The 23271-nt window shown below is 35.8% G+C and overlaps 1 protein-coding gene across 2 annotated transcripts in view; it reads left to right on the top strand.

Moving 5' to 3' along the window:
• The window catches only part of LOC110446359, a 55843-nt gene that overhangs the window by 12841 nt on the left and 19731 nt on the right, over nucleotides 1-23271 (top strand). For both annotated transcript variants that reach the window (XM_021491474.1, XM_021491473.1), the window contains exons 2-5: nucleotides 15654-15718; nucleotides 19204-19582; nucleotides 20110-20160; nucleotides 20806-21024. In XM_021491474.1, the coding sequence (XP_021347149.1) occupies nucleotides 15686-15718; nucleotides 19204-19582; nucleotides 20110-20160; nucleotides 20806-21024 (682 nt within the window). In that variant the 5' untranslated portion in view covers nucleotides 15654-15685. The remainder of the gene's footprint in view (nucleotides 1-15653; nucleotides 15719-19203; nucleotides 19583-20109; nucleotides 20161-20805; nucleotides 21025-23271) is intronic.

Below are 23271 nucleotides of genomic sequence, written 5' to 3'. Positions count from 1 at the left end.
ACTGCGCGGTAACCGTCACACAACTGAGTGATGGTTCATTATGTTCTTTTTATGGACCTCCCAATTTAGTTCTGAACTGAGTTTCGATTTTTAACAGTGCTGGCGTGTATAAGAAATGGCATTTATGTATATCTTAGTTTAAAATTTTAAAAGATTTAACAAAGATGGTATGTTTACTCTCTCGTTCGATTTTTGATCTTTTAACAGTACAGGGTATTTACCGAGCTTATCTGTCTGGCCGGGAAATCCTAATCCGTATTTAATGTGATACTTGAGTGTCCCCTGTATAAAACCTTCCTTTGTTAACGTTACGTAAGCCTTATATGATCAGCATAGTTAACCGACATTTCAGTTGTTGTCCTTCTTCCTGGTATGTGTTTATTATAGGCAGATAGAGGTAGTACGTGTGTATTTATAGAACCTGTATGGAAACAGGTTTTCAAAACAAATACAATTTATCCCAGATTGTAGAATATTCGTCTACCGGGTCATCGTGTTACCCCCGGTAACCGGTATAAAGGATATGAATGAAAACTACTGAGTCATCGTGTAGATCACAATAACTGGTATATAAAATACACATTGGCTCCGATTGTAGGGTATCCGTCTACTGAGTCATCGTGTAGATCACGATAACTGGTGTATAAAATACACATTGGCTCAGATTGTAGGGTATCTGTCTACACAGTCATCGTGTAGATCACAATAACTGGTGTATAAAAAATCACCGGGGCTCCGATTGTAGGGTATCTGTCTGCAAAGTCATCGTGTCGATCACAATAACTGGTAATTAAAAATCAATGGGGCTCAGATTGTAGGGTATCTGTCTACACAGTCATCGTGTTCCGAATGGCAACATCAATGGGTGGATTATAGGACGACGGAAAACAAAGTTGGATTTGTTGGAGTATGGAGTAGGGAATGGACTCTAAACTTAACATGGTACTACGATAATGTCAACGTAAGGTTTTGTTGCTGCTAGTTCATCCACTTGGTGTGTATTATTGTCTATATATCGGACTTTTCTATCAGCCAGACCCCAAATCTGAGCGATGTTTTTTTTACGCATGGGTGAGTACGAACATTGACCAACAACCTGCACGCGTACGATTTGTAAACAACCAGCCAAAATCGTATGTGCTCTGATCAATATCACTCATGATAAGCCTACCTAAAACCCCTATTGTTGCTGTTAAAGACCCATCGAGGAAACCGTGAGCCCATCAGATTTATCGAACTCTGATCACATAAATGCACCCCCTCCTCTCAGGCGACGGAACTCCATGGAAGATATTACCATGGCAGCTAAGGCGGCACGTGATTTAAGCAAAATAGACATTAAGCATCTCATTACATCAGCCATTCAGAGTCCTGACTTTGGTCCTACCCTGGCAACAGCTATAGCCCCAACTCTTACCAAGTTGATAGAAGATGTGGTCACCCCACTTGTTGAAGAATTAGCCTCACTCAAGTCCGAGATATCAAGCGGCAATGCACAGCACAGGGCTGAATTGGCAGCAGTAAAGTGAGAAAATAAGGAACTGCGTACAGAAATTAAGTCTCAACATTAAATTTGAAATACTGGAGTCAGGATTAGAAGAATTAGAACAGTATGGCCGGAAAACATCTTTACGATTTCATGGTGTGCCGATGGAGGCGAGAGATCTATATAAAACGAATGACCTGGTAATCCAGATATGTTACGATAAACTACATCTGTCTCCTCCACTTACCAAAGAGGACATTAACCGTTCACACATTATTGGGAAAATACAACAAGGAAAAGGCCAAATCATCTGCCGTTTTAGGAACTGGATGATAGAAAATAACATCTACAAGTCTAAGAAGGCCCTAAAAAAACAGAGATCGGATAGATACAATGTGCTCATATCTGAGGACTTAACCAGACAGAGACAAAAAAGTGTGTCTGACCTAGCTCGATCTAGGAAAGCAAGAATGATAGACTCATACTGAACCAACGACGGCAGAATATTCTATAAAATAACAAAAGACTCCGATAAGAAACTTGTGCGACACCCTGGGGACATTACAGAATATATTCCACAACCAGTCGAGAATGCTTGGCAGAGACCATGAACTGGTGCTAAGTAAATAGTGCAACACAATGGACCATTTTCTGTAAATTAAGTTATATTATGTAATACCGTTGGTCGCACCTTTTTACGGTTGTTAATAACCCCACACCACCCCTAAGTACACAGCTCACTAGGGGTATTTACATTACAATGCATGTATATGTGTACAGCTTTACAGAGTTTATGTCATACTGTCAGCTAATGTATGTTCAAACTCATGTTAACTCATCATTTACAAGCATGAACATGGCAAAACTATTACAAATAACGATTGAACTATAGTCATAGCTTAATCATTATACAGAAGTCAGTACTGTCGAGCTATCATGTTACATATTATAGCAGCTACTCTATATGAGCCTAGGGGAGATAACTCTACATGCACCTATGGTGATGTTTATGTTGCATTTGGCCCTTATATCATTTGGGGTAACCCACTGAATACTCAGTCTCTACAGTGTGTAGGAGTCAGTGGAGGTAACTCCACATGAACCAGTGTATTCTAAGTCCTTGTGTAAATTCGAGAACATTCGCTTAGGTAGCACCAATTTTTCGTTAAAGACATAGGGTAACTAATTTGTGTAATATAATAAATTGGGCTTTTTAGCATTAAGTAATGTATCTGTTGCAGTCTGCCCTTATATCATTCTTGAGTAAATCACTGAGTACTAATAATTAATGCTCTAAATGAGTCAGGGGAGCAAAGCATAATAAATTCTCAAGTCATTCTATGTGCAACTATGTACTGTAATGAAAGAGGTTAATATGTTCGAAATCAACACTGAATTTATCTCGTTACCTTGATGTGTAAAACAGCTCCAAATATATATTTTCAGTTACTTTTTGTAGCACAATAGTCAAAGAATGTATATATGATGCCATGTTGACATTGTATGTCTACATGTTAATAGCTTAATTTTGCCTTTTTATTATTTTGTAAATAATGATATAATCTTTGCATTAAGACTATGGAGTGATGAATCTGGTACATTATCAATGCTCTATATAAGTCAGTGGAGGTAACCCCACATGCAAAGCTCATTGAAAAATTATCATGTCAATATGAAAAAAAAAAAAAAATCATTAAAAAAAAACTAAAAAAGCACATCATTTTTCCCTAATATACCGTATGTTAATATATAGGGTTAATAATTTGTTTTCCATGGATTGCACCTGATTAATCTTTTCTTTATTTCTACACAGAAAGGTATTATTCAAATTTCAATGAACGTGGGTAATATAAATGTATAATACACAAGATTTACAAATAAATGACCAAATATAACATGCAACATATCTTAATCAATACCCAATTAGTCTCAGTGCCTTGATGTGTAAAACATCTACAATAAGATATCTTTCTGTTACCTTTTGTAGCACAATAATCAAAGTACATGTACAAAGGAATGTCTATATTTTGCCTTGTTGAATTAGTATGTCTATATGTTAAAAGCTTCATTTACAATATGACTATGAGGTATTGCTTTGTTACATCCTGTCCTTACATAATATGGAATAAACCACTGAGCTAATAATTGAAGCTCTATATAAATCAGGGGAAGCAATCCAACCTGTACTAAACCATCCTTTTGTCCTAGAGGTTACATAAACAACTTAAAGTATTACAAAGCTGTATAATATAATTGATATGCGATGCATGCAAATATGAGCATTCTCTTTCCTCACTCTCAATCCATGAGATGTACACGAAATTTACAAATTATGTATGTTATGTTTACCACATGTATCTGAATGATATGGTAACGCTAATTAAGTTTGTTCCTAATTATTATTATTATTTTTTTTTTTTCAAATCCAACTTTTATATACCAGCAGGCAACCATGTATGGATGCTGGGATACTCTTTTAATTATATTTTTCTTTTCTGTCGAACTGCCACTACTATTGATACAGTTGTTATCAATATATATATTGTTTGAAATCTGTATTTATTCTACGATGGAGGATACTGGTGGGGGCCCTATGGTAGACTACATGTATGACAACGGCTAGCAGGCGATGTATCGGCGGTTTGCCATAGGGTCATGATCGGTATCTTCTACACTTAAGCATACAGATGTTGTTCCCTCAAGAGGCATAATATACGTGTACATTATAAGTTTAATAAGACTTTTATCAATGATGAATATAACTTATTCATGGAATTACTGTTAGCAAGCAGTAAGGCATGCTTTGCAATACCCTTCCTATTTTTACTCCAATCGCAATTCAAAAATATAAATTTTGCTCTTATCTTAATTTTACTCCTCATTATGTTTATGGATATAGAGACAAACCCAGGCCCAAATGAGAATGAACTGTCAATATCTCATCTAAATTCACGAAGTTTTAGGAATAAGATTGGGTATGTAGAAGATATTGCTAATGAATTTAACCTTATATGCATAACTGAATCTCACCTAGCCATGACATTTTCAACTGATGATATAGCACTATCTGGTTATACCGAACCCTTTAGAAAAGACAAAAATTCATATGGAGGTGGTATTTTAGTTTATGCATCAGATTGTTTAAAATGAAATCGTAGAGAAGATCTAGAATTTGGAAATATTGAGAGTATGTGGGTACATGTAGATTTACCGGGACGAAAATTACTTGTATGTACATTATATAGAACGGAAGGTGCTATCCGTCAATTTTGGAACAATTTAAAATATTCTATAGAGAAAGCAGTCGAATTTACAACGCATTTGATAATAGTAGGAGATGTAAATGTAGATATGCTATTACTACCAGAGCATCATGTATTGCACAAGATTATGATGGAATATGACCTGACAAATGTCATAACAGAATCCACACGGTTTGGAACCACTATAAATAGTCTACTCGACCCTATCATTATAAGTGAGAATGCTAAATGTTTTGATTCCTTTGTAATAAACGTTGATAGAAGTATAAGTGATCATGATGCATGTGCAGTAGTTATTGAAAGCTCTTATACAAACCCAAAATCATTTAAACGAGAAATATGGCTTTATAAACATGCAAACTATGATGAACTTAATTTGAGAATCAATAACTATGATTGGGAAAATTTATTTCATAACTCTACAACAATTAATAATGCATGTGAACAAATTACAACTACTTTATTATCAATGTCAATAGCATGCATTCCAACCAAACTTGTGACCATAAGATCAAATGACAAGCCATGGACGTCATCAGAATTCGCAGGGAAATAAGAATAAGAGATAAATTTCATAAAATATTTAAGAAGTATAAAAACCCTGATGTATTAGCAGAACTAAAACGTCAAAGAAATAAAGTCAATAACATGAAAAAATATGCAAGGGAAACATTCTATGAAAAAGTTAATGATATAATTGACACTTATAATAATACCGATCCAAAGTCATATTGGAGACTCATGCGACGTTTAATTAAACAATCTGGCCAATCACAGACTATTCCTCCATTGATAAACCCTACTAATCTACAAACTGCTGCTGATAATATTGATAAAGCAGATATTCTTAACAAATATTTTTGTTCAATATCAGATATAGATGATACTGAAACACATATACCAATATTTGAATCCAGAACCGCTGCTGTACTGGAATCAATTGTCATCACAAATGAAAATGTTAGTGATATATTAAAAACTCTCAAGCTAGGAAAAGCGTCCGGGCACGACAAAATAAGTCATACTCTACTTAAAAATACTGCAATTTCCATTGCCAGGCCTTTAACTGTATTCAACATGTCATTGAGGATATCAATTTTTCCAGAATACTTGAAACAAGCTATTGTTTTACAATTTTTCAAAAAAGGTGATCGACATTTAGTGTCAAACTATAGACCAATATCGCTATTATCATGTGTCAGTAAAATATTTGAGAGAGTTGTTTTTAGATATGTCCATAACTACTTTGTAGATAACTCACTTTTTTACACTTTCCAATCAGGTTTGATGGCAAATCATTCCACAGTTCATCAACTCATTGAAATATATCATACTATCTGCCATTCATTTGAAGAGAAAAAGCATGCATGTTTAATTGTTTGTGACATTTCAAAGCCATTTGATAGAGTATGGCACAAGGGACTTATAGTAAAGCTGAAAGCGTATTGGATTAAGGGGAAAATACTAGAATGGATAACAAGTTATATAACAAATAGACAACAAAAAGTGCTTCTTGATAAAAACTATTCTACTACAGGAAATTTAAGAGCTGGTGTCCCTCGAGGTAGCGTATTGGGCCCCTTGATGTTTTTAATATATATCAATGATATTGCTGATAATATACTTAGTATATCTAGGCTATTCGCTGATGACACATCACTATCATATGCATCAGCATCAACAGCAGAACTAGAAACAACATTAAATGCAGATCTTGAAAATCTAAACAAGTGGTCTAAAAGATGGCTTACTACATTCAATACAGAAAAACACAAGTTCTGCTAATAACAAACTCTAGAAATATTCCAGATATTAGCTTACCATTTGGAAACTCCCTATTGACATTCACACAAAAACACGGACATTTAGGAGTTACTTTTAGTGCAGTTGCAAAATGGTCTAAACACATATATGAGATAAACAATTCTTGCATGAAAAAAGTATCTGTACTAAGAAAACTAAAATAACTTTTAAACAGGAAAACTCTTTTGAAATTATATAAATTATTTATTTTACCTGTACTGAGCAGCCAGTGAAGTTTGGGATGGCTGCTCACTTGCAGATGCTAACCATCTAGAAAAGGTACAGTTGGAAGCAGCTAGGGTCATAACAGGTTTACCATCATTTGCCAGAATAGAAACACTATATCTAGAAACCAATTTAGAACCTTTATCAATAAGAAGGGAACGCAAGAAATTAATATTATTCTACAAAATGCACAATAATCCAACTCCATCGTACCTTAATGACTTACTTCCTATACAAGTAGGGGAACAAACACAATATAGACTCAGAAACAGAAACAACTACACCACTCCTCTATACAGACTGTCGTTAACAAAATCATCCTTCATCCCATCAACTATACGACTGTGGAATGATTTGAGTGACACTATACGTGACAAACCAACAATTAATAGTTTTAAGTCATCCATAGTTAATAGAAATAATTTGAACATACTGCCAGTCTACTTTGAATATGGAAATAAAAAACTTAATAATTTGCATACAAGATTAAGACATGCATGTAGTTCTTTAAGATATGATCTGTATAGGGTACACATTATAGAAAGTCCGTCTTTTACGTGTGGAAGTCAACATGAAAATTCATTTCATTATTTTTTCGATTGTAATCTATATGAAAGAGAAAGGCGATTGTTTTTACTTACATTATCTGTATATGGTATTATAAATTTAGACTTACTATTAAATGGTAGTTTTGATTTGTCGCTTGGGGAAAACATCCATGTATTCAAATCAGTACAGAAGTTTATTAAAGACAGTGGTAGGTTCTAATTTCTCTAATAACTGGTGTATAAAATATACAATGGCTCAGATTGTAGAGTATCCGTCTACGCAGTCATCGTGTAGATCACAATAACTGGTGTATAAAATACACAGTGGCACAGATTGTAGGGTATTTGTCTACACAGTGATCGTGTAGATCACAATAACTGGTGCATAACATACACAGTGGCTCAGATTGTAGGGTATTTGTCTACACAGTCATCGTGTAGATCACAATAACTGGTGTATAAAATTCACAGTGGCACAGATTGTAGGGTATTTATCTACACAGTCATCGTGTAGATCACAATAACTGGTGTATAAAATACACAGTGGCACAGATTGTAGGTTATCGGTCTACAAAGTCATCGTGTCGATCACAATAACTGGTAATTAAAAATCAACGGGGCTCAGATTGTAGGGTATCTGTCTACAAAGTCATCGTGTCGATCACAATAACTGGTAATTAAAAATCAACGGGGCTCAAATTGTAGGGTATTTGTCTACACAGTCATCGTGTAGATCACAATAACTGGTGCATAACATACACAGTGGTTCAGATTGTAGAGTATCCGTCTACAAAGTCATCGTGTAGATCACAATAACTGGTGTATAAATAGCACCGGGGCTCCGATTGTAGGGTATCTGTCTACAAAGTCACCGTGTAGATCACAATAACTGGTGTATAAAAAGCACCGGGGCTCCGATTGTAGGGTATCTGTCTACAAAGTCATCGTGTAGATCACAATAACTGGTTTATAAAAAGCACCGGGGCTCCGATTGTAGGGTACCTGTCTACAAAGTCATCGTGTAGATCACAATAACTGGTGTATACAAAAGCACCGGGGTTCCGATTGTAGGGTATCTGTCTACAAAGTCATCGTGTAGATCACAATAACTGGTAATTAAAAATCAAAGGGGCTCAAATTGTAGGGTATCTGTCTACAGAGTCATCGTGTAGATCACAATAACTGGTGTATAAAATATACAGTGGCTCAGATTGTAGAGTATCCGTCTACACAGTCATCGTGTAGATTACAATAACTGGTGTATAAAAAAACACCGGGGCTTCGATTGTAGGGTATCTGTCTACACAGTCATCGTGTAGATCACAATAACTGGTGTATAAAAAACACCGGGGCTTCGATTGTAGGGTATCTGTCTACACAGTCATCGTGTAGATCACCATAACTGGTGTATAAAAAAAAACACCGGGGCTTCGATTGTAGGGTATCTGTCTACAGAGTCATCGTGTAGATCACAATAACTGGTGTATAAAATATACAGTGACTCCGATTGTAGGGTATCTGTCTACAAAGTCATCGTGTAGATCACAATAACTGGTAATTAAAAATCAACGGGGCTCAGATTGTAGAGTATCTGTCTACAAAGTCATCGTGTAGATCACAATAACTGGTGTATAAAAAGCACCGGGGCTCCGATTGTAGGGTATCTGTCTACACAGTCATCGTGTACATCACAATAACTGGTGTATAAAAAGCACCGGGGCTCCGATTGTAGGGTATTTGTCTACACAGTCATCGTGTAGATCACAATAACTGGTATATAAAAAGCACCGGGGCTCAGATTGTAGGGTATCTGTCTACGCAGTCATCGTGTAGATCACAATAACTGGTGTGTACAAAAGCACCGGGGCTCCGATTGTAGGGTATCAGTCTACAAAGTCATCGTGTAGATCACAATAACTGGTGTATAAAAAACACCGGGGCTCCGATTGTAGGGTATCTGTCTACAAAGTCATCGTGTAGATCACAATAACTGGTATATAAAATACACAGTGGCTAAGATTGTAGAGTATCCGTCTACAAGGTCATTATGTAGACCACAATAAACGGTGTATAGGATACACACAGGGGCTCAGATTGTAGAGTATCCGTCAACAAAGTCATCGTGTAGACCACAATTACTAATGTATGAAATACAAACAGGGACTCAAATTGTAGAGTGTCCGTCTACAAGGTCTTCGTGGAAATAGATTGACTTATTTTTATTTATTTTTTATTTAAGACTCGATTTAATATTATTTTAAGTCTGTACAAGTCTTATATAGTTTCGGTTAACTTCGTTTCTTTCCTTGTTTCTACCTATCCTTTTCTGGGTCATCAGCGCAAGGCAATATCGACTATATCCCGGTGTCTGTAGGTAATCAGTAAACCCGTGTTTAATATAAAATTTTAATATCGCTAAGTATTTCAATAAAGAAAAAAAACTTCATTTTGTTAATGTTACGTCGGTCTTAGAAATTATCATGGGCTACTGACGTGTCACGATGCAAATATTGTATTACATGTCGGTATGGGTTTAACCGTGATCGCAGAAGGTAGTGTAGGTGTATTAATATAACCTGTTTGAAAACAGGTTTTCAAAAGAACAGACGATTCATCAGTGTAACATAAGTTAGTTCATGCTTTGCACCACCAGAGGAAGCTCTGACTGATGGTAATCCGTCTCCGGCTACATGTGCAGTATCAGTAATGAAATACCGAATGTACGGAATGTGTCTACACGGTCCTGATGTGACTTAAATTTCATCAGTATGAAAAGCACTAGTGAACATTGTTTCGTCTACAAGGTTGGCATGCTGGCTTTTTGCTACAGGTGTATCATGTTATTATGACGTTCTGCGTTTAAAGAATTATTCCAGGAAATCAACTGGCAAAACTGGAGATACGTGTGTATATTTGCATTTCCATTGTTCAGTCTTAGAACAAGCTACCAATCGAACCTATTGTTATACTATAATAAGAGCTAGAACGATTACAAGTGAATATTTTCCAATCGAAAACTGGTCGTTTTTTTCCCCGCCTAACTTTTTGAGCAATTGGGGTTAAATCATTGCCTGACCTCAAATTCAAATTATGAAGCAAGTTCCCGAATGGTGTCTGATAGATATTTGCCGTTCGAACAAAAGTTCACATAACAGCATATTTACCTCGTCACTCTGAGGTAAACACATTTGTTTTAATAACATGTAAGCCGCATACATTATTTCTGTCATACATTTTACATTTATGATAGTATACAACGCTCTACCATTAAGTATGTTCTCAAAAAAACGCTTGATTTGATCTGATTGTATTGGCAGAAAAGATATAGAAGAGTGGCGCTGATTAAAACGGGGCTTCCGACAACCACCATCAACCCTCCTTGTAATCCCCTTCAATAGTCGGGATAGCTTTTTGAGGTAGACAAGTTTGGCCAATATAACATTCCAATCATTTAACACACTCTATAGCATATATAACATTCTTCGACTTACAATTCATACTAGAACGTACAGTGAATTTAAATCCATTTTTTGAAAACAAAAGTAGAACCTTCAATAATTATTTTACATGTTCCACATCTGGGCGAATTACATTTAGACACAATATGTTCAGCTTGATTCGTTTAAAACTTGGAAAAAAATATATATGTATACATATTTACAGCATATCGAACGTTTAAATCGCCTAGGAGCAAGATCGATCTTTATTTAAATTAGGATTTCTTGTATTGTTCATGAAACATATTTTAGTAAAAACAGATATGATTATTTTACCTCAAAAAGGCTAGTTTAACAATGTAATGGGATCAAAGGAATAGCGGTGGGTGGTGATCGTAAAAGCCCTCTTAATCCACGCCTTTTTTCAAAATCTGTCCTCGTCATTTGATAAAAGCCATACTAGAAAATTCAATTTCTATATACAACATGTAAAAACGAAGTTTTCTGTAGCTTACAACCTAATTTTCTATAGATAACTCCCGCGTATAACTTTCCTTTTCGCTGTACCTACGATTATATGTTCATTTCTGTATTATCGCTTAACTGGTCTTAAAAAAAGTCAATTTAAATGTTTTGTCATGTGAATGCATCATTGCTTGTTTATACTAGTGCATTAAAATGTCTGACTTATTGCCTTAGCGACACTGTTTACACCTTTATATGTGATGACATATTGGAGGAGATTCCTACGGCTACGTTTGAGAATAGCGATACCGTATTATGATTATAGCGAATTATGATTAAGTAAGACCCTTTCCTGTTAATAATACGTGTGCTATATATGTTTGTAAGGGATGATTAAGCTGTCAGGATTCCGTATTGTATTATGTGTTTATATTAGATGTGTATCGCATTGAATAGAAGAGCGTTTTTAATTTAAGAACTATTGAAAACTGGCTTTAAAAGTCGATTCAAACATGATAGCATATGCATGCACCATTCACTAGAGTATTTTAATGTCTGTCGTATAGCCATAGTGGCAGTGTTTACACCGTTGTTTTTAAGTTAAATGTTGGAGATCCCTATAGCTATTTTTGGTGAAAAACAATGCGGTGTTATGATTGTAGTGAAAACATAGGTCAGTATGCAGACCTTAACTATCGGTTCTTAAATGGCACCATTGACTACAAGTTTTACTTAGTCAACATATAGAATACAGCTATATGTATATATAGACATTACGGAGCCCTGAGTGTGAAAGAAATGTGTCTACACGGTCACTGTCTATTATTCAGGTATGCGCTTTTACATGTAATACAATATTAAAAAATATTATGATATGGGGATTTTATTTGGTTTCTTTGCAATCTACTCTTTTTTATTTTGAAGTCATTTCATAAGGGACTGATCACGTATCTATTAAGTCCGACCATTATTAGCAATCAAAAAACGGCCATATCCTGTCTGTACCCAATACAAAACATTCAGTTCTAATAATCACAAGTCATTTAACTATTAAGTCAGACCATTATTAGCAATAACAAAACGGCATATCCTGTCTGTACCCAATTAAAACCATTCAGTTCTAATAACCACAAGTTAATGGCGGTAAATATATTTAATCATGATTATTTACATTGTTAACTAATTACAATTATATATCAAATTTGAAAAAAGTACAATAATGAGACATGAAAATGTATTGTAAGTATCTTGATCATCCTTTTTTCTGATACCTATAATAGAACTGTTAACCCTGTTTAATACCAGTTATATATGAATATATGATATATTCCGGTAATATTATTAAAAGATAAAACTGCACTGCAGGGCATTTTTGTTACTCCAGTCTGTTATACTCTCACACCCGGCAAGCGCACGCACATATATTGTCATTTACCATCTTTCCTGTGTACTAAACCCCGAGTTTAATGTAACCATCTCGTTCCCTGTATCACACCGCGGTACTCTACATAGGTAATCTACTCTGTATTCCATGGTTCCTGCATTGGATCACACCACGGTACTCTATATGGGTTATTTACACGATCAACATGTATAATTATGTCACCTGTTCACAATGCGTTAATAATACCTACATCTTCTTTCGTATTACGTTCCCTCTGTCACATGGGTTCCAGATTCTCGGAAACTAATTTCCTGATACTAATGTGACTAATTGTATTCTGATTTAATTATTTACTGCTAGCAAAGACATAGATCAATGCCCTTCACTCTCGCGAGAAAACGCCACAAGATACCGAAAACCTAATTGCTGCTTTAAGTTTGTTGTAATATTTTCCCGATGTTTTGTATAATGTTTTCATTTTTAATCCGATTATTACGCGTAAACGATTCCAAACGACCTCTTAACTCGTTACAACATCTGTCAATAAGAAAATTGTATTTTTTACTTAATATTTATATTTGTTAATACGTTCGATATGAATCTTAAATCTCAAGAAACCGAAAACCTAATTTCTGCTTTAAGTTTGTTTTAATATTTTCTCTTAACACAAAATGTTATTAAAACGATGAATATAAATTCACATTTATTGCGGTGTGTGTGTATCATTAAAACTGTCAATTGTACCTTCTCCATCAGAGAACTGTTTAACTCTAAGCATCCGGTGACCTCATCGTACTCAATATGTGTTCGTATTTTACGTCACTGGTTTGTTCTCTCGTATATTAATAACTTTCCCCTACCCAGAGTTTAATTTCGTTATCTATCGCAACATCTTCTTACATGTATACCCTCTCCATAGTTTAATTTCACTGCCTGTACATAACACCCTATATCAGGTATAACCTACCAGTGACCTGATATTAAATGATAGCTTATCTTTACGGTATGTCTTGTTCCTTGTAGGATCAACGCGTCTCTAGCAAAAGCACACGGTATTGTTGAGAAGAAATCTGGTCGGTAATTCATTGTGATTACAAATTAGAATGCCAGCAGCTACTTTAAATGCCTTAGAAACAGTTCGACTGTTATATTTCGGTGAATGCTGGAAAACTATTAGTGTGCATACGTGTAATGCCTTATTAGCTAGAATGTGTGTTTCTTTCCGAGACATCCCTATCAACACGGGGTTAGGGGCTGGTACGTGCAGAAATAGGTTGGTCCGGATATGGCCTATGTACAGCTAGCATAATTTCACACATGCAGACCAACCCAATTCACGGACGCGTATATAATCACTAATGATAGGTCCGTGTCGTAAACAGGAAAGCTTGTGTTTGGTATCATGCTGAAATATTTGTATACACTCACGTACAGAACACCGTCTTTGTTAATGTTACGTCCGTTGTATTGTCAGAGTTAAATGAGTTATCACGATTCAGTGTTGCATGCATATATTCCTATCACAAGACCCACTGAAACGTAGCTTGTGTATATGTATAAACCTCTTATTTGGAAATATAATTCAATATATTGTCTGCTTATGTATTTAGAACCTTTGTTAATGCTGACGTTGTAAAGAAGACACATATTTCATTAAGACATCGCGAACTAGAGATAACCGTGCACATTTGTGTAAATTTGTCTCTAGATTAATCATCGTAAAAGTGAACAGTACAAATAATAACTTAAAATGTATAACCCTAATCCATATATACTAAGCATACTCACATGCTTTTCTTTTTACGTATGGGGATAAACACGTTTGATATATCTGTCAATATGGTTGACTCTGCTGGTGTATATTTAGTCCCCGAGGTTTTCTGGGACCTTGGTGGCCACTCACATCTCGTTTGGGTAGTGTCACTTTCATAATATACACACATTACATATTATTTGAATTTAAATTAATCGGTACTCCTCTAAGATTTGAATTCATTAATCTAGGAGTCTTACGCACATGTCCCTCTGTTTTAACAGTACTATAAACAATTTCGATTTCCAAATTCTTAGCTCTAATCAGAATCACCGATGATTCCTAGAAGGACAAACCAGTATAATGTAGTGTGCAGTATAACTTATTTTGGCATTCTCTATCTATTCCCTTTCTTTGCAGTCAGCTGTGTGTGTGTTGCGTTCATCTTTCCAAATACATACAATGATAATATCATGAATTGAGAAACCAAAGGTGCGATCAATTAAGTCTTGTTAAAATATCCCTTTCTGGTATCCAAAGACGTATAATCAGTTATTATGTTTTAAAGTCCTGTTAGAATTTGATTGTCTGTAGCAAATTTACAATTCTTACCTGTTAACGCATACATTTTCTGATTATACATATTTACTGTAACACATACAAAACACAAAACGAGCGACAGATGGCAGGTAAAATTCAAGATTTGTGTCAATCTCCAGGCAATTGTTATTGTTCTGTTATTGATTAATTTAGATGCATATAGCACCGATTGCAAAGTTGGACATTTTAAACTAAAAATAAAATGTCGCTTTTGAAATGATGTCACCATTTGTTATAATAGTTTCAGATATGCACAGATTCCGCATCTAATTTTTTCGCTTTTGCAATCAGTATAGTGATCAATATTTGCCTTTTTATTTTGTTTATTCACATACAGTCACAAAATGCAACGATCAATTTTGTTCTTAATTTGATCCTTAATCCGTTATTGTTATATGTGATTAACTCCCTGTTCTTTTAAGAAACCAAGTCAATTTAGCAGAGTTTATACTTACCTACCTACGGTAGGCATCACTGCTTTAATAATGTAACTGCCTTATCTCCCGCGGTGTTTTGGGTTTCTGAGAGAGAACAAAACCCAACAGGATATATTCTCTATATAAGCGCTAACTGCATCTATGTAACATTCTACTTCAATTTTCTTTAGTGATCACGGCAAAGTCAATGTGTGTTGCCATGTAGTAAGCAAAATACTCATACTTAAAAACATTGTATTTTTCATCTTTCAGGAGACTAAGCCGCAGCGATCCCAGGTTTAGCAATGGCGACGGGAGGTTCATCAATATCTGAGGAGGTAGGTTTACATCTGTGTTAGATGTGCACTAGTCATTTAATTGTCTCATGAAGACAAATTATAATCATGCTATGAGTATGCCCAGGCAAAATGTTTGACTTTCAGGGATATTGTAATTACTGTTTACTTTGTGTCCATTCTAAATATTCACTTTCAACTTTAAAATTATTGAAGATAACTAACTATTCATTATTATCATCACTTCCACTATTTTTTCTATTTCTACAAAGATTAAATGTTCTATAACATGTATCACATATACGGTTACGGAGGAAATGCTACTCACACTTAAACATAAATAAATTATATGTTCAGTCACGAGGAACAAATATTAAAAGAACGGTTTCGGTATTGTAGCAGATACAAATACAATTGAAGTACTGTATATTGTTTGCTTGTAAAAGGAAAACATAAACCTGTTTTTATTTGAAGCCACCTATTCATAGTAAAAAATCCCTCCTGTTCTGATTTATGTCTTCGTACTCATTTTTTTTTTATTATTAATCTCATTGCTTTGACTCCCTCTAAATAAGAATTCCCATTTCTCTTCCTACACTGGATCGTGAAACAGACTCTTTTGCATCATACAGCACATATATTTGTTTTATATTTGAACCATCTCAGTAGTATTCAAATGAAATTTATCCTGGTGACCTTTTGAAAGTTGTTTGTTTACTTCACTAAATCAAATGTGTGGCAAAAATTAGATTTTTTAAAACCTGTGTTGTTGGGGAAGGTCGAGTGTACCGACTATTGGTCAGGTTTAATCACAAAGGTATTAATCCTTAAAATAAGTTCATCGAAACTAATTATCCGGCAAATTAGATCCAGAAGATTCCAATTCGTTTCTTAGTAATATCAAATCGTTGATTCGTAGTTGTTTAGCTTCATACAAATTTTACACCAGCTGATTGTCGACGACCTTAAAATACACCCCCTCCCCCTCCCCCCTTCAGCATGTCTTTGCGTTCGACCTCACCATATGGTCGAAATGGACACGCGGTTATCGTCGAACTAAATCTACAAAACAGTAAAGGGATGGGAGATATCACGAAGGGCTTAACTTATAGACAATTCTGCTGTCAATTACAATGAGAATATCAAAATAACGCATTCTAATTCGGATTTACTTCCAAAGTGGGTCGAATTGATTAGGTAGTTCGATAAGAAATTAGAAGCTTTAGATCCCAAATTAAAAATAAACGCAAATATGTTTTTATTTTACCTTAATGTCCAAATCACACTCGGTAATTTGCAATATAAGTTTCGGGAAAATGTGGTCGGGTGACGTTGTGAACAGCGCACTCGCTCTTCGCCCGTGCCAACGTGCAAACAAGAGTGAATACTTTAGGTGGAAAAAACCTGTTTAATTTGGTTTTTTTTTGTGAATAAATAAAGTTTAAATTTCCTGTGTTCACGATTCATTAGTTATCTCGATGATAACATAATGACATTTACAGGAATATAATCAAGAGGTGTACGCTACGCCACTTTTTCGCTATGACACGTACGTGCACTGCGCTAACGTACGCAGAGTTCTTTTAAAAATACCCCAGTTTAAAAGGAGCTGTGATTCTCTAAGTTGCTTCAAAACGTTTACTAAGTTGCGACCTAGTTTAACAATATATACCGTCGTACCACGGCGATAAGTAATACTCGGCAAGAAAAGGTAATGATTTAATGAACTCAAAGAGGTACAGTAGTCTGGTGGTAGAATGTCGAGCTCGTGAGATACTTTACTCCGTTTGTTCCTGAATACTCAGCTGTAAATGAATACGTGGTTGGGAAGTACTAGAATTGCAGAATACTATCTGCGAGCGCTGAAATGGCAACACCGGCTGTATGTTCCACATAGAGTCGGGACAGATATTGGCTGGTTCCAGAGGCCCCATAACCACGGATAATACTTTGTGACCCGCTTTGAGAAGACCTTCGAACTAGGTTTTGATTAAGCGGTATATAAGAACCTCGAATTAAAGACGTCAATAAAAACATTGTAGTGTATCAAATAGTCGATACAATATCGACTAAAATATTGGGTTCTTTCTTTTGTTTTATTTGTAATGTTAACTGAATCAAACCATTGATTACTAACAGTAATGTCTCACCTGTTTGTTTATCTCACAAATTCTTGATAAGATGTTAGTCAATATTTATTGAAATTGTCATTCAACTGATTCAGCATCATGTTGGGGCATTTTAACGATGCACAGGTGCCACTAGCGGAATTTCATTTCTCTCTGTCTTTGATGGATAGGGGCCGCGATGGCCAAGCGTCTGACAATGTGCTACCACCTAGTACTCCACCACTGTGTATATATTATAATGAGTAGCTGTATTGGCAGTATCTGCCTGTGATTGGAAGACGAATACCAGTACGAAATAAGTAACGTTTAACTCAAAACGAGTACCGTCAACAATATTACAACTCTTCTGAAAACGTATCTTCGAAATCAAACTTTTTTTGTCATTGTGTACAATAGATCGTATACATATTCTACTTCGATGTCATACATTAAAAGTAAAAAAAAGAGTTTCTACAATATCCCATTATTCCTGCTGGTATAACAACATGCGCACTGAACAATGGTTTACATTTTACCATATGAAGTAATATCTAATGATTTCAGCTTGCCGTGGAGGTTTAACATGTGGTTCTAGGTCACAGGAATAATTTGATATGATCTTTTGAATATGAAGGTATTTTTCCAGTACGTTTCTTCAGAAAACTTTTGAAAGTCACGATGAAATCTTGGCCTGACAGAAAATCAAGTATTTCACTGTGGCAGCGAAAGGGTGTGAATGATATCTGTGGCACCCCTTGCACGCGAGAAACGGGTTTTAGACCCCCTATACTCGATACCTGAAAAAATGAGAGTTCGTTCAATTCTATGTTAATGAACCTTGCCTGGGTAAATACCTTTTTCAATCTTACATAAACTAGGTGTAAAGGATCTGTGACATCTTCTGTGCGTGGAATCTTTCAAGAGTTTGGCACCAGGATCAATTTCAATTTACCTGCATACCCGCCCCGAAATTAAAAGTTATGTAAAGTTAAGGTATTCGTTAAAAGGAATAACGAATACATGTCGGACTTAACTTTGCTATATTTTTTTTGCTATGTAAGAGTAGACATTTTCGAATCGGTTGTCAAAATGTTGAACTAAAATGTCATGTTTTCAATATTCTAGACTTCGTTAGTCATATGTGTTGTTATCAAGAAAATTCCTTATATCAAAAGTGATCAGTTGCAATAAAAATACAATAATAAATTCAATAGATCAATGACAATAAATAGCAAGCATACACTTCGTCCAATTACGAATGTGCATACAGCTCTTTTCTGAAATATGTTTTCGTTACAAAGTTGTTTATCTCATATACCAATTTATCTACATATATAACAATGTGTGCTGTATTTTATATGCCGAACTAGTCGCCGGGTTGAAGGTTTAGTGTCCACTATTCCCTGTTTTGTGTTACAGATATCACGGACCATGTTTAAATGTAAACGTATACACTGGGAGGTCAAGTCGGGAGATCTCCATGAAGTGAAGGAGCTGGTCAGTTCTGGGGCGGACCTCGGGGCAACAGATAGTAACGGATATACACCTCTGATACAAGCCGTGGTATCAGGAAAAGAAGATATCGCGGCATTCCTTGCCAAGAAGATGACTGTCCAGGAACTGAATATGGTGAACGACGACGGGGACAATGTGTTACATATGATGGCTTTATATCATTGTCCGTGGTCACAGGTAATACAGGACATAGCTGATACCTGTCCTAGCCTGCTACAGCAGGAGGATAGATACAGGCGACGACCGATAGACACCGCAAGAAAAGAATTAACACGAAGTCAAGGTAGCCGTATCTATGTTAATCCTCACTTATTCACATTTTCAGATGTATTATTATATATGCAAACACACACTTATTAAATAAAAGGCTCGACCGGATCTGTCTATAATAATGTACATAATTATACGTTCTCAATTCCGTTCAATACCTATTTATTTAAGATTTTTGACAGTAAATTGAAATATCATTTTTAAAACTGAAGCATGCTTGAACCATTGGATTGCCGGAGAGCCGATTCGGCCCGATCTGGATGTTACGTTGTTTGCCGCAGGGCGGATCTGGGCCGATCGGCTTTAAATTACTTTTGGCGTGACGAGTGACATGAGACGAGCTGGAAACTGTTTGTTCATAAGGCGATTCATGTCCAACTTTCAATCATTATTAAATACTATATCGGCACGAAGATGTTATTTCGTACCGTAGGAAAGCTGAGAACCTAACTTGAGGTTCATTTATAAATATTTCAATTCCTACTCAAGTTGGACTCAATGCAACTACCAACTGTAACCCGTTTCATTTTCATTCTATAGATACTGCAAGACAGGAATTACCAGAAAGTCAAGGTTTTTACAGCATTCTCGGTAAGTACGCTTAGTCGTGTCTATGTTGATCCTCACTTATTCACATTTTCAGATGTATTATTATATATGCAAAAACTCACTTATTAAAAAACGGCTCGTCCGGATCTGTCTATAATATTGTTCATATTTATACGTTCTCAATTTCGTTCAATACCTATTTTTTAAGATTTGACAGTAAATTGCAATATCATTTTTAAAACTGAAGCATGCTTTAACCATTGGATTGCCAGAGGGCCGATTCGGCCCGATCTGAATGTTACGTTGTTTGCCGCAGGGCGGATCTGGGCCGATCGGCTTTAAATTACCTTTAACGTGACGAGTGACATGAGACGAGCTGGAAACTGTTTGTTCCATAAGGCGATTTATGTCCAACTTTCAATCATTATTAAATACTATATCGGCACGAAGATGTAATTTCGTACCAAAGGAAAGCTGAGAACCTAACTTGAGGTTCATTTATAAATATTTCAATTCCTACTCAAGTTGGACTCAATGCAACTACCAACTGTAACCCGTTTCATTTTCCGATGAATTTGACCAGATTAACATTAACATTGCCTGTGCGTATGATTTTGCGAAGGGAGATAACTTTTGACATGCTTTAACAAAGATACCAATTGATGATATTTCACTTTTTTATTGAAGCAACACAGACATCGTTCAAACAACCAAAAACGATATATCGGCATCTGGTACATGACTTAGCTGATCCCTGTCTTAGCCTGTTGCAGCAGGAGGATAGTGACGAGGACCGACCGATATATACTGCAAGAAATATAAGTCATATAAATATATACGAGCGACGACCGATAGATACTGCAAGACAAGAATTATCACGAAGTCAAGGTGTTTACGACATTCTCGGTAAGTATGCTTAGCCGTATCTATGTTGATCCTCACTTATTCACATATTCAGATGTATTATTATATATGCAAAAACACACTTATTAATACAGAACACCCAGTGGAGTTTATATGTGAACACATTTCTTAAAGCATTCACCTTTTTTATGATGGTCGCAGTTATATTCAACGAATTTATTTTTGTTAATCTAATTCAGTTATTCATAAGAAAAAACAAGGCTCGTTCGGATCTGTCTATGATATTATTTTCATAAGTATACGTTCTCAATTCCGTTCGATACCTATTTCTTTAAGGTTTTGACAGTAAATTGAAACATCATTTTTAAAACTGAGGCATGCTTTAACCATTGGATTGCCAGAGGGCCGATTCGGTCCGATCTGAATGTTACGTTTATTGCCGGAGGGCGGATCTGGGCCGATACCACTTGATGAGATTTCACATTTTTATTGAAGCAAAAAAGAAATTGTTCAAACAACCAAAAACGATCAATCAGCAAAATATTATCAGTTCACGGTTGCTAGCAGTAGTGACATATAATTTATCCCTCAAGCTACCTATTCTGCTTTGTGCAAGTATCAACTCCCGGTACAAATTGAACGCAGATCCACAGGAGTTCGTTACAAATGTCTGATATATAACATATCATGATATAACTGATATGGGTTAATCACACATAAATATACAGATAAATGGATGTTGAAATGTGCTGTGACCCATATCAGTGTGTATAAATGTATGTTTATGTGTGCTGTGACCATGTCAGTATATATAAAATGTGTACATTTTAGACATTTGTAACGAACCCCTGTGGATGTGTTGGATCCATGTGATCCCGTCTTATATGAAATACATTCAAAAAAGTCAAATGTCATATCAAATGATTCGTCATTTCAAGCCACGTCTGGTTTCCTGTCTACCTCGACATTTAGTTACTGCAGCTTCACATTCCAGAAGATGTAGAACCTCGAAATATAGCGGCTCTCCACTTCGAGCTAGTAAAAAGATGGCTGCCGTATACTCGCAGCTGAGCCTGTGCATCGCGTCTAGACATTATTCTTCCGCGATAACGCATCAGAAATTTTGATATCTTATGAATTCATCAACAAAAAATAATTATGACAATTAAAATATGGTTGTGTGTTTTGTTTCTAAATAATTTCACTGTATTGAACTATCAACGTATACCATCATGTTGCATAATGGTCCTTCAATGACGGACTATTTTTTTTCACATTTCGTCAATACGTAGACTTGCACATGCTCCAGAACCTGATATAAACGATCAGAATGGATACGCAGTTCATTAAATTTGTTTCAAGACCAACTCAATTACTCAGCCAATGAAATCGACCAAAGTAAGATTCAATCATTAAATAATTTTTGGTCACTCTGCCCCGGATTGGTGACGTCAGGAGTATTGGAGGTGAGGCAGAATTACGTTGACCTTTTGGGGTCACGCTATTGTTGTTCGTGACGTCATGGATAATCCATTTCATGACGAGTCAGGGTCAGTCGGGGTCATTGATATCATTAACCTTCGCTACACGGGCTTCCTATGCAAATGAGAAGTTTGTGGACGGTATATACTGTTGCAAATTATTTGTATTGACCAATCAAATGTCGTGCCACATCTCAAATGAATTAGAATTGTTATTAGTATAATAATCTGAGGAAACCCGTTCAGACCTTTTTTACTTTTCCCTCTTTATTTCAATTTTTTTTTTCAAAAAGTTGCATAAGGTATGTCTCTTTCACTTTGTAGTAATGATTGATCAAATAAATAGTGTTACTGGAAAAAGCTTGCAGTGCATAGTAAGTACATATGTAACGTAACTAGGGGCGCGTTCGAATTCGAATATATAGTTAGTTGTTGGGTGTATGTTTTTTCGCCTACATGGCTCAATTCATACTGGTTTCGTCTCAGTGACAGAGGTCGGTGTTTTGTAGAAGTGAGGAGAGTTGCCTTCNGGGGAGACGACTCCTTGCTCCGAAAAGTTGTTAAATTAATTTTGATTTGACGCTAGCCGCATTGCATCAAGATGTCTAGTACGGTACGGAAGTAGGAAGAGGGCGTGTCTACCATATCCAGACTGTCCAGTGGTCCAAGCCCCTCTCTAATGTGTTTTGGTTTTGTTCTATATTTGCAATTCCTTCTAATTCTCTTAATTCATTAGCATAGTCTTAAAAAACACTCTTCGCTGTTCGCTGTGCCGGCGTTATCACGCTTCACGTTTCTGGATAGAACA

The sequence above is a fragment of the Mizuhopecten yessoensis genome, unplaced genomic scaffold (assembly GCF_002113885.1).
Source record: "Mizuhopecten yessoensis strain PY_sf001 unplaced genomic scaffold, ASM211388v2 scaffold2681, whole genome shotgun sequence".
Taxonomy (NCBI): Eukaryota; Metazoa; Mollusca; class Bivalvia; order Pectinida; family Pectinidae; genus Mizuhopecten; species Mizuhopecten yessoensis.
Note: the sequence above shows the minus strand (reverse complement) of the source record. Positions and strands in the feature narration are given on the sequence as shown.